The following is a 14,608-nucleotide window of genomic DNA, read 5'->3' on the forward strand; positions in this document are numbered from 1 at the left end:
GCAGCAAGAAGCAAGTTGCACATGTTCCTCTGTGATACACAGATCTGGCCGCCAGACTAAAAAGAGAAATCTCTATAAAACATATTTTCTTTCTTATATAATGTAATGCATTCATCATCAGTCACTGATGAATAAATTTACACACTAAAAACTGGTGTATGGAAGTCCCGACAGGCAAGAAATAAAAAAATAAAAGAATAAAAATCTTGACAATTTTTTTTCACTTGCCTCTGGGCTGCCCTACAAAGGCAAAGTGCAGTATCTGTATTTTTCCTTTTTTTTTTGACCAATCAAAATTGTGGCATATTCTCTTCAATCTGGTAGAATTTGATATTGGTACTGCTAAAATTTCCAGAGTTATTGGGCTTTTTATTTTACTGCCCATCCAAAAAAGCACTGTGAAACCAAGGGAAAGTGCAGTATCTGCAAAGAGTACTGTACTCCCTAGATTCTATAATTTACTCAATGATTCCATTGGAGTAAAACCAAGGCAAAGTGCCATATCTGTAGCTAATACCGAGCCACAGAATATGCAATAAAACGAAAGACAAACTACAAAATACATTTAATTCAGTCCACCTTTATCTAATCAATTATAGACTTGGTAGTTATTCATAATTTGATGCTTAAACCTGAAAATGAAAAACACAAAAAGCTGTTATTCTCAGTTTTGCATTTTTACAGATACTGCACTTTGCCTTTGTAGGGCAGTGGGCTTCCGTACCGCTGCGTATTGAATCTTATATTTCAGATTTTTACTGGATTGTAATAAGTTATGTGCAGCATGGAACACTCATAAAAACAAAAATCATATAAAAACTATTTTTAAGATGTCAGGATGAAGATATGGGCATGTCATGTATCAATAAGCATTAAGAATATTTTACCTTTGCCTTCACGGCCTGCCACACCCGTCTGGTTGTGGGAACGAGGGCTGCGGCGAGTTCACAGACCCCATCAGGGAAGCCTCTCTCTGGGCAGAAATATCCCTGAGCCATGGTGCCAAAGACCTTATCGATGGAGGAGTTGGAGGGCAGAGTGCAGTTAAAGGTGGAGAACTGCCTCTTCAGACGCTGAGGGATGTCGTTACGACCGCCGCCCGGGTGGATCATGGCTGCCACCAGCTGTTTAATATCATTACAAGCAATGCTCAGTACTGCTGCACCAGGGTTTGGGTTTGGCAGAGTTTAGATGTTCTTGCATTCATCCAGTTCCAGTGTCACGTGTATGATTTACTTACATGGTCTAAGATTTTCTGTGAACAACTATTGAAACACAGTGATTAGCATGCTAATCCCACATTAGCAATACAATAAAGGAGGAGTGAAATCATATATGCATACGTTTTTCCATGTGGCCATAGATCCTCACATAGAGCTCATAACTGTGCAACAAAAATGAACCTCAAGGTTTGTTCTAAAATCCTAAACTGCATAAGGAAAATGAAGTATTGGTGACTTCTATCTGAGGGGCTGAAAACAGAAGATGAGAATATAAAGTAAAATAGAGTTCAGAGAGGAACCCTGACAGGAAGAGATAAGTATGTTACCTGAACATCCACCACAGTGATGAACTCTCCTGGACGATCCAAACTGTAAAACCCCCCCTGTTCCATCAGCTGACGAACAATCTCATTGGTAATCTAGGAGAGATAGAGCGTGGGGTGTGGAGCAGAGCTCAGTTAGGTGTGTGTGTGAGATCGAGGTGTAATTAGGACAAAGGAAGTGACTGCACTGGTTCTAAGGAACTTCAGGAAAATGTATCAATAATCTTATCAAATAAGTGAAACAAGGGTAACACTACAATAAGTTTAGTAACAGTAACTACTCATTAGTTCCTCAGTAACTACTCTAATTTTGTGTTATTATTACTTATTGTAAACTAATGTTGTGTTATTATTACTTATTGTAAGAGAGACATTGTGTACCTCTGTTCCTCACTAACTACTTATTAGTTCCTCAGTAACTACTCTAATTGTGTGTTATTATTACTTATTGTAAAGTGTTACCGAAAAGAGACAAAACACCAAAATAAATGAATTCATGTGGACCAATCAGAGAACCTGGAGCCAACCTGGTCTCCCCATTCGTTGATAATGGGCATGTTGATGTCGTCTATGAAGACGGTCATCCTGCGCCCGGCTGGCGGCCCGTAGGTGGCGCCCATTCGTTTATCAATGTAGCTCTCAATAGTTCTCTGGAACATACTGGGCAGCGTGGCGGAGGAGAAGTTGACCGTCTTACTGAGGTGCTGCTCTGGGTCCAGCTTACTGGTGTGGCCCTGCAGAGAGAAACACAACATGTGTCAATCCAACAGCCTTTGAGAGCAGGTTGCTTCCTCAGTGTTGCCCCTCTAGTCTTGTCTCACTTTGATCATGACTGTCTTGGCAGTTCCCTGCTCTCCAATCAGCAGCACAGCCTTCCTCTGCTTCAGGATGGTGTGCATCAGGAAGTCCGTCCTCACGTTGTCCACATTGGGAACCAGGATGGATGAGTAGTCAGGGACCTGGTCTTTGGGGTAGACGTACTCTGGGACCTGGAAAGTAATAGAAATTGTAAAAAGCATTGGCAGACTCTGGTGGTTACAGGAGTTCAGCTGGTCAGGGACATTAGATGTAGATGGGTATGGTTCTATGTCAACAGACCTTGTTGGACCAGTGCTCCCATTGTCCCTGCTCAGTGACTGTGAACTCAAAGATGGTCTGGTCGTCCTGAGTGGGTGGCAGGTCCAGAGACGAGCTGTGGCTCTTCAAATAGAAAAAAACACAACAGGAACCATAAGTGCCAGTGCGAAAAAAAAATGCGAGTGATTAGTGCAGATTCAAATGTGTAATGGTTTGGAGGTAGGTGCTGTCTCTAAAGCCAGATGTTCTACATTTAATACTTCTGTATCTCCTGCCTGATGGGCGGAGCTTAAAGAGGTAGTGTGCTGGGTGAGAGTGATCTGCTATCATTTTATTGGCCTTCATTTTAACTTGTTGGTCACTGAGGTTTCCCTCATTTACAGGAACGACAAGTTTACAAGCAGCAGCAGAACATAAATACAATTAAGTCAGACACCATACGTTTAAAATCAGCAAGAGAGGGAATATTCTCCAGCCCCGAAGTATGTTGGAGAGTATTCCACGAGTTTGGAGCATCAAAGCAAAAGGCAGATTTACCAAGCTCTGAATGTACAAAAGGGACCTTAAGAAATAATAAACCACTAGAGTGAGTAGAATAAGAGATGAGATGTATGGGGGCTGCTTACCAGTAAGGGCCTTGAAGATGAACATATACCAGTGCTTCATGCATCATAATGTCTAGAAATAACGGTCAAATTCATAGTAATATCGAGAAATATAGCCCAGAAATAACAGCCAATTGCAAGGACTTGGTGAAGAAACATTCTGGCCTTTCCCCAAAAAAATCATCAAAGCATGAAAAGCATGTGTAATCTTTTGCCTTTATGAAAAACATGACATTGCATTGAAATGTACTGTTATTTCTAGACTATTTCTTGACATTACTACACAATTAGTTGTTATTTCTTTGCTATTTCTTGACACTATCACATAATTAGTAAATTAAAGGGTTACCAAAAAGATCAGAGCTGCAGCAGCACTCGACATGTAGATGTACAGTTTATCCTGAGGCTGGTGAAAGAGGATCAGAAGACCCTTGGCTCTATCCCCTGTGAGTGTGAAGCATCAAAATCGATGCTGGATTTCGATGGCAGCCCTCAACATAACTACAACAAAGAGAAGGACACCTTCAGGAAGGCCTCCATCTTGGCTCTGTCGTCCAGCTCCAGCAGGGCACCAAGAGACCACATGACTGCAAACACAAACAGTCGACCCAGGTCGCCATGGCAATCCTGTTTGTCCTCTGCTGCCGGGAGCAAACCCTGAACACATGAATATGAAATATAAACTCCAGGACTGGGTGAGCAAGAGACGACAACTTCACAGTACAACAACACTAAATGTATCTGAGGTCTTTGTTGTGTTTCACTGGTGTTTCCCACCTGCAGCAGGTCGATGGTCTGTCTGATGTACATACACTCCAGCACCTGCATCTTAGGAGACACAGCAGTGAAGATAAAGTCCAACAGGTCCTGTAGGTGGAGCAGAACAACAGGAATCAGGAGTCTTGCTTAAACTTCTTAATATCATAAACATATTATTTTTGTGATCAATTGTTTTTGTTCCAAGTGAGTCAAGATCAGTCAACAACACAGACAAACATTCCCCCACATCCAGAGCATGCAGGTGGTGCGCAGCTCCACAGCCTCAAACCACCAGGAAGCACAACCCATAATCAGTAGTTCAGGTCCTGACATAAAAAACATATCCACTGATCCTTCCTAGATTTTTGAAATGACGTTCCTTCAAAGCTCATGTGACTGTGTTTTAAAAGGTTCTGTATTAAATACTGTAAGCTTTAGTATCATTCTTATTTTTTACTTTCTTTTCTTCAGTTTTCTTTTCCTCTTTTAATTCCAGTTCAGTTAGCACAGCATCAATGGACAAAACCTATAAACATTCAACTCTTCACCAGCTTTACACAACATTAAACATGTTTTTTCCCACTTGTTTTCAGTGTAAACAAGTGGTAAACACTACTAACATTTATATATTAAAGGGATAATGAAGAGTATACCGCACGCACGGTAAAATTCTTGGACCGGCACAGGACGGACGTCTTGCCAAAAATGTTTTCATTGATCAAGAATGAAAGTCAGAGGTTCGAAGACGATCAGATACCGTCGTAGTTCCGAACATAAATGGCGATTCGGCGGCGTTATTCTCATGACCCACCGGGCAGTGTCCGCGAAACCGAAAGTAGGAAACGCTGGTCGGCTCGCCCAGCATTTCCACCATTAATTAAAATAACAAAATAACGACAGAGACAAAACAACATATTTATCGAAAATGGAGCCATTAACAAGTGTGGGTAACGTAGATTCATCCACATTAATCTGAGACTTTTTTATAACCAAATACAAACTCCTCGTTGTCCCTTTAAACCTGTTTATTTCAACATCCAACCACTCATCAAAATGATGATATCATGTCCAGTGTTTCTCTCTTTTAGCTCTATGTTTTGTCTCCACCAGTACGAAGGGAAATATCTGCTCTTTAGCTACTAAATCCTCCACTATGTTCATAAATGATATAAACTGCTTGGATGATAATTTAAAGGTGCTCATGACCCTCACGAGGATCCTCCTTTCATCACCTGGTAGCAGCTGTTGAAGCAGAGTTGAAGGGCGTTGGCCTGTGGATCTGGAAGCTTCTGTAGCCAGGCCTGCAGGATGGGGCTCCAGCTGAGCACCGAGGAGCTCATGAACACCATCCCGTTCCTGGACACCGTGGCCGGGGAGGCGTTGTCAATGTTGTGAGGCTCAAAGACGATCTGAAGGCAGAATACGAGCACATGTTTTCACTCCATCGACTCTATTTGAGTCGATTTCTTGAATTAAACTGACTATAAAGTCCTCAAAACCCTGGATTCAACTCATGGACACATTGTAGTGTACACCTTAACTTCCTTACTTTAATATCTTGAATTGTCTTGTGTTCTTCTTTGTGTGTGTGCTTTCTCTGAACTGAAGGAATGTGTGAACTGATGCTCTGCTTCATGGGTTCCATATCCTGCCTAGAAGCAATTTGGTCTGTTGGAAAGTTGATGATTGTTTTGTTTGGGTTATAACTAGGTGGATGCTCAGTCACTTGCCAAGTTAACCACATTTTTGTGAAGAGAAGTCATAAGCAGGAGGGGACTTCCTGACTGAATATTTTCAGACAATAGAAAGGAATCTGTGGATACAATTTTAAAAATTGATTTTGTAAAAATAGGGATTTAAGTGTAATGTCTTTATGTGCGTTTTATGTTTGAAATGTATTTGTTGTTGCAAAGATACTGGTTTGTTTTCTCTCTCCCTCCTAGAACATATTGGAGAGAGATCACTGTGAAAGTGCCAGGCTGTTCGGGGACCCGGATGCTCTGAGGAGATTCAGACATCTAAACATGAAGAATGTGAATGAATTGAAGGGCCCTGAACATGGACACTAAAGTATTTTTACTACACTGAGAATTGAAACTGTGGAAGAACTGCAGTGTAACTTAATTTGGTGTTTTTATGGTATGCTTTTTGATATTAAAGTGTGATGTCTTGTAATGTTAGGCAGGGATAGGTCCAATGGAGGATCCGATTGGTTGACCAGCCTGAAATTGGATGTTGTTTGATTTTATTTGTCTGAGGTCTTCATATGTATCTACTTGAGTCATTTTATATTTAAAGATTTTCTTCTTTTTTGATTGGTCTGGAGTGCTAAACAGTGGTTGCCTAAGGCAGAGGGACCGTGAGAGAATCATTTGACTGTATGTTGTCTTTTATGTGTCGAGACTCTACGAGCCTCCAAGGGGGGAAATATGTAGTGTATTATACACCTTAACTTCCTTACTTTAATATCTTGAATTGTTTTATGTTCTTCTTTGTGTGTGTGTTTTCTCTGAACTGAAGGAATGTGTGAACTGATGCTCTGCTTCATGGGTTCCATATCCTGCCTAGAAGCAATTTGGTCTGTTGGAAAGTTGATGATTGTTTTGTTTGGCCTAAAGGCTGAAACCTTAGGTCAAGGGCATCTTCTTCCGTTGACCTATGGTAGCCCAAAAGTTATCGATTTGGTCAAGAGGTTAAATGCCAGAAAGTAAATGATCCAGATCAAGGTTGTCTTTGTTGATTAGTTGCATTCCTTAGTTTGGAGAAGGTGGAGTGTTTGGAGTTAGAAACATATATAAGGTCAGAGCTTTGGGCCAGTAGAGGGAGATCTCATTTTGGACCAGAGATGCTCCAGGATTCGGCATTTTTGTACACTGATCTTCTTCTTGTTAATAAACTCCTTTTTTGAATACAAGCGAAGACGTGTCAGCGGTGATCCCTTCTTTTCATCAACACATCAATATACCACAACATGACAGACAGTCGTTGTGATGTCACCTTGCAGCAGGGGGCCATGGGGATTCGGTCTCCGTTCGCCAGTGTCAGAGTTTTGTTGTCATCCAGAACTGAGTTGAGGTTCTCGATCCAGATGGCGTCCACCGGACCATCCAGCACAATCCAGATGTTTTCCCCCTGACACACACACACACACACACACATAGACATTATGTTCATGAATGTATGTTCATGTATCCACACAGAACATGAATTCATCAAGTCTGTAAATCTGTGGAACAACCCATTGAGGCATTGCAGCACCTTCTTAGCTTTGAGAGTCTTCCTCCACAGTGTGGAGAAGACGCCGTCGGTCCAGTCGTTGGTGGTGACGTCCAGCGTGCCGAACATCTGCGAGGCCGTGATGGCTTTGGGATTCATCCTCATCTCGCGGTGGGGGGAGCCGCACTCCGACATGGCCTTCATCAGCGTGTGGATGCAGGCAGATTTCCCGGCGCCGCTGGGTCCCAGTGTCATCATACCTGCAACGGAAGTGGACTTTAAATGATGCTGCTGGTTGCTTAACCCGAGGCTGATCCCAGAACAACACTTCCAGCTTCTGTCTTTTACTGATCCGTACCGTGCCGGACTCTCTGTGTCTCGTAGAGCTGGACCAGTTTGAGGATCCAGGGGGGGTGCGGGATCAGACCAGCCTGCTGAGCCTGACTGAAGATGGACGATTCCAGGTCTGGATACCCTGCCTTATCCAGGACTGCAGGGAAGGATGGAGCAAGGGTGGATGGGGGTTGGGGGGTCCAAAACAAACCAAATATACAAAACATGGTTTGTGATCCAAAAATGAACAAACTAATGAGTAGTTAGTGAGGGACTGAAGTACACAAAATACGAGTAGTTACTGAGGAACTAACTATTAGTTAATGATGAGTTCTTACTCCTACTGAAATTACTGAGGAACTAATACCCAGGGGGCAAAATCCCAGTTTTTTGGAAAACAGACACGGAGCGTTGTAAAAGGTTTGACACCAGAAATGATATCTAGGAACTTCAAGGATTAAAACCTGGGTGGACAACCCGGTCAACTAGCTGCTGGAAAGCTACAGGGGGGCAAAACCCCTTTCTTGGGTAATTTTGCTGGCGTAATTATGTAAATGCAAATATTTTGGTACTACAATGGCATAAATAGTCATACAACTATAACATTTGGCAGAGAGTATCTTGACACATAGGGGGAGGCATGAAAAAAAGATTCTGGGGTTTGTTGCAACTGGATTTTAAGATATCACCCTCAACATCCCAAAAAAGACAAAATAAAGTACTGTTCACCTGACAAATTCTCATGAAAATTATTTTTCAGCACTTTATGGAGAATATCTATGCCTAACATATATATAGAAAACTTCCTTAATTCATAAGCTTCCATTTGAGTCCAAGATAGCCTTTCTACTAGCTACTGGAAAGCTACAGGCTGTTTGCAACACCTATTGTGAAAAACTCCATGTTAACTGGCATGATCAGAAAACACTATTTCCCTAAAGTGAACAGATAGATAGAGAAGACCGTTGGCCACAGCAAGTGGGGCTTTTGAGATAGAAAGGCTATCTTGGACTCAAATGGAAGTTTATGAATTAAGGAAGTTTTCTATATAAATGTTAGGCATAGATATTGTCCATAAAGTGCTGAAAAATAATAATTTTCATGAGAATTTGTCAGGTGAACAGTACTTTTTTTTTGTTGTCTTTTTTGGGATGTTGAGGGTGATATCTTGAAATCCAGTTGCAACAAACCCCAGAATCTTTTTTTCCTGCCTCCCCCTATGTGTCAAGATACTCTCTGCCAAATTTTATCGTTGTATGACTATTTATGTCATTGTAGTACCTAAATATTTGCATTTACATAATTACGCCAGCAAAATTACCCACGAAAAGGGGTTTTGGCCCCTGTAGCTTTCCAGCAGCTAGTTGACCGGGTTGTCCACCCAGGTTTTAATCCTTGAAGTTCCTAGATATCATTTCTGGTGTCAAACCTTTTACAACGCTCCATGTCTGTTTTTTTGCTTTGCCCCCTGGGTATAACTATTAATCATTAACTTTTTTTGTGTACCGTAAAGTAAAGTGAGACATCAAAATGAGTAATAATTTTGTGTACCTCAGTTCCTCACTAACTACTCATTAGTTCCTCAGTAACTACTCTAATTGTGTGTTATTATTCCTTACTGTAAGGTGTTACCAAAAAGAGACAAAACACCAAAAGAAATGAATTGATGTGGACCAATCAGAGAACCTGGAGCCAACCTGGTCTCCCCATTCGTTGATAATGGATCACAAAACATGGTTTGTGGTCCAAAAATAAGCAAACAGCTACACAATAAAACACTAACTCCATGGTTAAACACAAACAGGAAATGTTCATGTGACACCACATCAGAAACTGCCACATACATACGTATGTGTAGTTTGTGTATGTGTGTTAGTGTGTTACACAGTGAGAGAGAGAGACCTACCAATGCCAGGAAACAAATCATTGACCAGACTCATGAACAGAGGCTCATCCTCGTCCACCTACAGAGAGAAACAGAGCCCATGTAACTCCTGTGAAAATGTAATCATACTAAAAAAGCACCATTTCAACTGATCTGTAACACACATACACAAACACACACACACACACACACACACACACACACACACACACACACACACACACACACCAGTTTGGAGAGGTTCATGTCTCTCAGGACCCTCATCACCACCGTCTTCTCTGGTTCTGATGGGTTGGATCTCTTCACGGCTCCCAGTGTCCTCAAAACCGACAAAATGTTCCTCAGACCAAAATCGTAATGGACCTGGTGTAAATAGAGACGTGTTTAATATCATTGAGCCAATTTAAATAGAAAAGTATGATTATGTAAGTCTGTTACATTTTGAGAGAAACAGGAAAAATCTGATTGAAAACAAGGTGAAGAAAGGTTTAGTTTACTTTTAGGTATGGAAATTTAAGAAAACGGAAATCTGTCAGTATGTAAAAGTGGAGAGTGAAGGAAATAAAAGCCGTCACGTGCCTGTTGATGATTATTATTTTATTAAGAATCACCACTGTCATTTTCCAGACCTGTTTGGAGAGCTGCTCCTCACACAGTTTGTACAGGGTGTAGAACTTCCTGCTGAGAACCTGGTTGTCACGAAAACCGGCACTGGCCAGTTTGACCCTCATGATGATTGCTCGGTCTGGGACCATCATGGCCACTGTACGGAACTGAATCTTCAGGTTCTCTGGCAGCTCCTGGCGACCAGCGTAACCAGGGTTCTGGAAGAGCAAAAGTTTATGTGGAAAGGTGAAGAGGGCCCGGGCGGGCTTCCAACCCCAGACTCCCGGGTAACAGTCATGCACACAAACCATTCAGCCAAAGGGACATCCCCTTGGCCAAGTAGCCAGGGCGCATGATCAATTGGAGGCATAGTGACGGGACCCTCAACTGTCACAGTTACTTGTGGAAATCCAGGACTGTGATTGGTTTTAGTTTAGTTTAGTTTAGTTTAAGTTTATTTCGGACATGTTAAAATAAATAAAACATAATACAGAAATGGACAGACATAACAAATAAAAACTTTGCAAAGACAATTATGAACAAAGTAAAAAAATAAATAAATAAAATAATTTGATTTATTTGTTTGTTTGTCTGTTTGTTTTTTCATATCCGAAAAGGAGCGGGAAGAAGTAAAACTTATTTACTCCCACCCCTTATTCATAAATTATCTATCAAGTTATCTAGTCATTATAGTCTATACAATAAATTAATTTATGAGTTATTTAACTGGATTTATTCTAATATTATATTGGTCCTGAGGTTGTACCTACCCTGCTAACAGACTGGTTCTGGGAGAGTTAACCTCCTCTTCTCTGGTTCTGTGTCATGATTTCTGGAAAGGTTCTGAGCTAATTCTGGACTAAAACCGAGTTGTATAGCCACTGATTTCTGGTTCTGAGGTTGTTCAGGGCTGAATCTCTGTTCTGAGTTTGGTTCTGATCACACTGATTTTCTTTTGCTTTGCTGTCAAGGATCATAATCCCTATAGTCATAGTAGTAAGTTCGTTACCTAAGAGCTACGCTACAGAGGCTCATGGGATTTCTTGGTTTCCCTCATCAAACTCATCAAAAACACAATCCAACAACTCCAAAGCACAGTTGTGACCTGCACATTCACCACGCTATGAGATAACAACAACAAGCAGTCTCTGTATTTCCCTCTAAAACAACTCTGTCTTGTAACGTTCCGTTATTATCTCATAGCGTGGTGAATGTGCAGGTCACAACTTGTCCACCAGAGCGTTTTGGAGTTGTTGGATTGTGTATTTGATGAGTTTGATTAGGGAAACCAAGAAATCCCATTAGCCTCCAAAGCGTAGCTCTGAGCAAAATAGCTTGCATTCACAAATGAAGGTAACGAACCTACTGCTATGACTATAGGAATTATGGCAATGGGCCAATTTGCCAAAATGTTGAACTATCCCTTTAAGCTCTGAACATCCCCACACTAACAGGCTCTGTATGTTTTTGTGAGTAGCAACCCAAACCCCCTGCAGGGTGCTTCATTAGTTCTTGGTTACCATGGTGAGGAAGATGCCAAACTCAGGGTCCATGTCAACCACATCTCCATCAGTGAAGATAAACTGCTTCTTCTTGTTCTTCTTACACTGCAGGACGATGTAGATCTGCTGGGCAGCGACAGACAGGACTGGAAGCTCGATGCGGTTGAACTCATCAAAGCAGCCCCAGGCTCCGGCCTGGGCCAGACCTGCACACACACACACACACAAGATAGATACATAGTCTTTACCCTTTAAAGGTTATAGCTACAACTTTTTCATCAAAAGGATACATTTTTCAAAAATAATGCAACCACAGAATGTCTATAGGGGTGCAGAATAAAAGTATTAATTTTACTGAATTTAAAAAAAAATAGTATATGAATAATTGTTTAATAAATTTTGGCGGGTCCGAAATATATAAATATTTACATCTGGTTACGTTGGCAACGTCGGCATGGAATGATCTCTGTGGCAACAGCCTTAGAACGTTGATGTCATGACGTCTACTGCTGTAACTGGCAACCAGTACAACGGAAGGTTGGAGCGAGAGCAGGCAGTGTGAGTGCGACACTTACTGGCCAGGAGGAATTAAACTTGTAGCTATCACCTTTAATTTGTTTCACAAGAACACACACAGCAGCAACCAGAAAAGTTACTTTGCACTTTGTTTGACTGACCATAACCCAGTAGATCCTTCAGTGTTGTCTACATGTGGCTGCTCAGATGTGAGTTTTTCATTTTCATTTATTGTTTATTTGTTGAAGACGATGCACATTAACACTAGAACCGCCAAGACGGTCTCACAGACCGTTTGCGTTTTTCTTATGTAAATTACTTTGTTTACATTAAACCTACAGGTCTTCCAGTCCGTGACTTTTCCTAAATATATGTGTTTAATGGTTTCTGAAGCTTACAACTTATTAAAATGAAACACACTCGATTTCTGAGCAATTATACCTCGGACCGCCAGCAGCGGTCCCACAGACCGTTGCATATAAACAGCAGTTATAGATCGCTGTGTCCAGCTGTGATCACACAGCAATTATTACATTGTTTCCATTTTCCGTTATCACGCTTCTTTTTTTCACTTATTGTTTTCCTATGTGGCTATATTTATTTTTATATGAGGAGAGAGAGAGAGAGAGAGAGAGAGAGAGAGAGAGAGAGAGAGAGAGAGAGAGCGAGAGCACGAACGAGACACCGGGTTTAGCCTACTGTATACGGGCAATAACTGAAACAGGCCGGTTAGAAAAGAAAAAGGAAAATCAGAGAATACAGGATATGTCCAGGAGACTCCTCGGGACGTGAGGGAGGGGGGATCGGTTGGTGGCTCAGGTAGTGATGAGGAAATTGTAAGCTGCATCTGTCAGATATACGCATCTGTCAGCTGTCAGCTGACGTGTGCTCCGTGCAGATGTAACGGAGGTGCGCGGACTGTCTGTGTAACGGAGGTGCGCGGAGCTCCGTTACACAGACACTTCACAAACTTTATTTTGTGGGCTCAGGACAGACTAGATCATGATTAGTCTGTGTTAGATATAAAGCGCCATAATAGCCTACTCACTCTCGTTTATAATGATTATTGAATTATAACGTAATAACAGGCAGCCTAATTATCTCGGCTGCTGTCCAGTCCGGTAATAACGGGTTTCTGTGGGCGTGGAGCCTAAACTACATAATATCCAGGTAGAACAACTGTAAAACACTGGAGTTGATAATAAACAGGCCTAGAAAAAATAAAAATCCAGTGAACAGCGACATCGACTCTTGACATGAGAGCAGCACACGTGTCCAGATGCGTCACTTTCAGCTGTAGGCAGAAGTGTGTGCTGTAGGTGCAACAAGCGGTGCTGTAACATCACTCAGTCTAACCCCCCAACCACATCTAATCAAGACCCCAACACAACATAATATGAAGAAGGACTAACACTACTAAAAATTAAATCTTATTTTTTCCACTTACAGAACTGTTTGCGACTGGAAACAATGTAATTACACGTGACGGTCTGGGAGACCGCTGTGGCGTTTTAAGGGGGATTAGAATGTTGGCGGTTCTAGTGTTAAAGGGATAGTAGCATTTTTTTTAAAAAGTGGGGTTGTATGATCTACAAATAGCCCCTAAGTACTTTAATTGCAGTAGAAGACTCTCTGCACTCCCGTTAGCAACGCCAGCCCATATGTCCCAGTGTTGTGAACAGACCCAAAGAAACGGCCTCTTTTCGTTAGGTCCAAATAAAAACTGTGTTTTTCCTGCACTTTGAAGGGCTGGAGAAAATGATATTATAGCGAACAATGGAACTGTGTAATTTTTTTTCCAGGTAAAACCTCTTTTAGGCCGCGAAAATAGGCCGTTTCTTTGGGTCTGTTCACAACACTGTATGTTGTAAATCTCTAAACAGTGGTGTTTAGTAGGATCCATTAGCAGTAACTGAATGCAGATGGTAGCAGGCAGGAAGTCTGCTGTAATCATCTGCTGCACACACACCTTTATAAATGCGTCCCAGCCCTCTGTAGTCCATCTGGTCTGAACAGTTGAAGACCACCACATATTTTCCCAGACAGCGACCCATGTCTTTGGTGGTCTCTGTCTTACCTGGAAAACACACACACACACCTCGAAAACAAGTCTGTCTCGTAACGTTTCGTTATTATCTCATAGCGTGGTGAATGATGTGTATAATGATTGTGTATTTGATGAGGGAAACCAAGAAATCCCATTAGCCTCCGTAGCGTAGCTCTGAGCAGCTCGCGGCTTGGCTTGGCCGTTCTAAAAACAGCTTGCACCGACAATTAAAAGTAACAAACCTACTCCTAAAACTATAGGGATTATAGCAATGGGACAATTTGCCAAAATGTTGAACTATCCCTTTAAAAGCCACTGGCAGGATAGTGCAGTAGATATATACTGTATTACCTGTTCCTGCTGGACCAGCTGGGGCTCCACCCATACTCATGCCCAGAGCCTGGGACAGAGTGATGTAACACCTGGACAGATGTTCAGAAGAGCATTAAAGGGATAGTAGCATTTTTTAAAAGTGAGGTTGTATGATCTACAAATAGCCCCTAAGTACTTTAATTG

At 41.7% G+C, this 14,608-nt stretch overlaps 1 protein-coding gene across 1 annotated transcript in view; it reads right to left on the reverse strand.

Moving 5' to 3' along the window:
* Positions 1–14,608, reverse strand: part of dnah5l (dynein, axonemal, heavy chain 5 like) — an 84,955-nt gene that overhangs the window by 31,318 nt on the left and 39,029 nt on the right. The window contains exons 45-61 of the mRNA XM_085764017.1: positions 14,444–14,514; positions 14,015–14,122; positions 11,548–11,735; positions 10,051–10,245; positions 9,650–9,784; positions 9,443–9,500; positions 7,562–7,693; positions 7,246–7,463; positions 6,985–7,119; positions 5,220–5,396; positions 4,006–4,095; positions 3,749–3,885; positions 2,645–2,744; positions 2,368–2,535; positions 2,074–2,280; positions 1,550–1,642; positions 888–1,124 (exon numbers count right to left, since the gene is read on the reverse strand). Of these exons, the coding sequence (XP_085620143.1) occupies positions 888–1,124; positions 1,550–1,642; positions 2,074–2,280; positions 2,368–2,535; positions 2,645–2,744; positions 3,749–3,885; positions 4,006–4,095; positions 5,220–5,396; positions 6,985–7,119; positions 7,246–7,463; positions 7,562–7,693; positions 9,443–9,500; positions 9,650–9,784; positions 10,051–10,245; positions 11,548–11,735; positions 14,015–14,122; positions 14,444–14,514 (2,449 nt within the window). The remainder of the gene's footprint in view (positions 1–887; positions 1,125–1,549; positions 1,643–2,073; positions 2,281–2,367; positions 2,536–2,644; positions 2,745–3,748; positions 3,886–4,005; positions 4,096–5,219; positions 5,397–6,984; positions 7,120–7,245; positions 7,464–7,561; positions 7,694–9,442; positions 9,501–9,649; positions 9,785–10,050; positions 10,246–11,547; positions 11,736–14,014; positions 14,123–14,443; positions 14,515–14,608) is intronic.

This window comes from Trachurus japonicus, chromosome 20 (genome assembly GCF_045865225.1).
Source record: "Trachurus japonicus isolate A0001 chromosome 20, Traja_1.0".
Classification (NCBI taxonomy): Eukaryota; Metazoa; Chordata; class Actinopteri; order Carangiformes; family Carangidae; genus Trachurus; species Trachurus japonicus.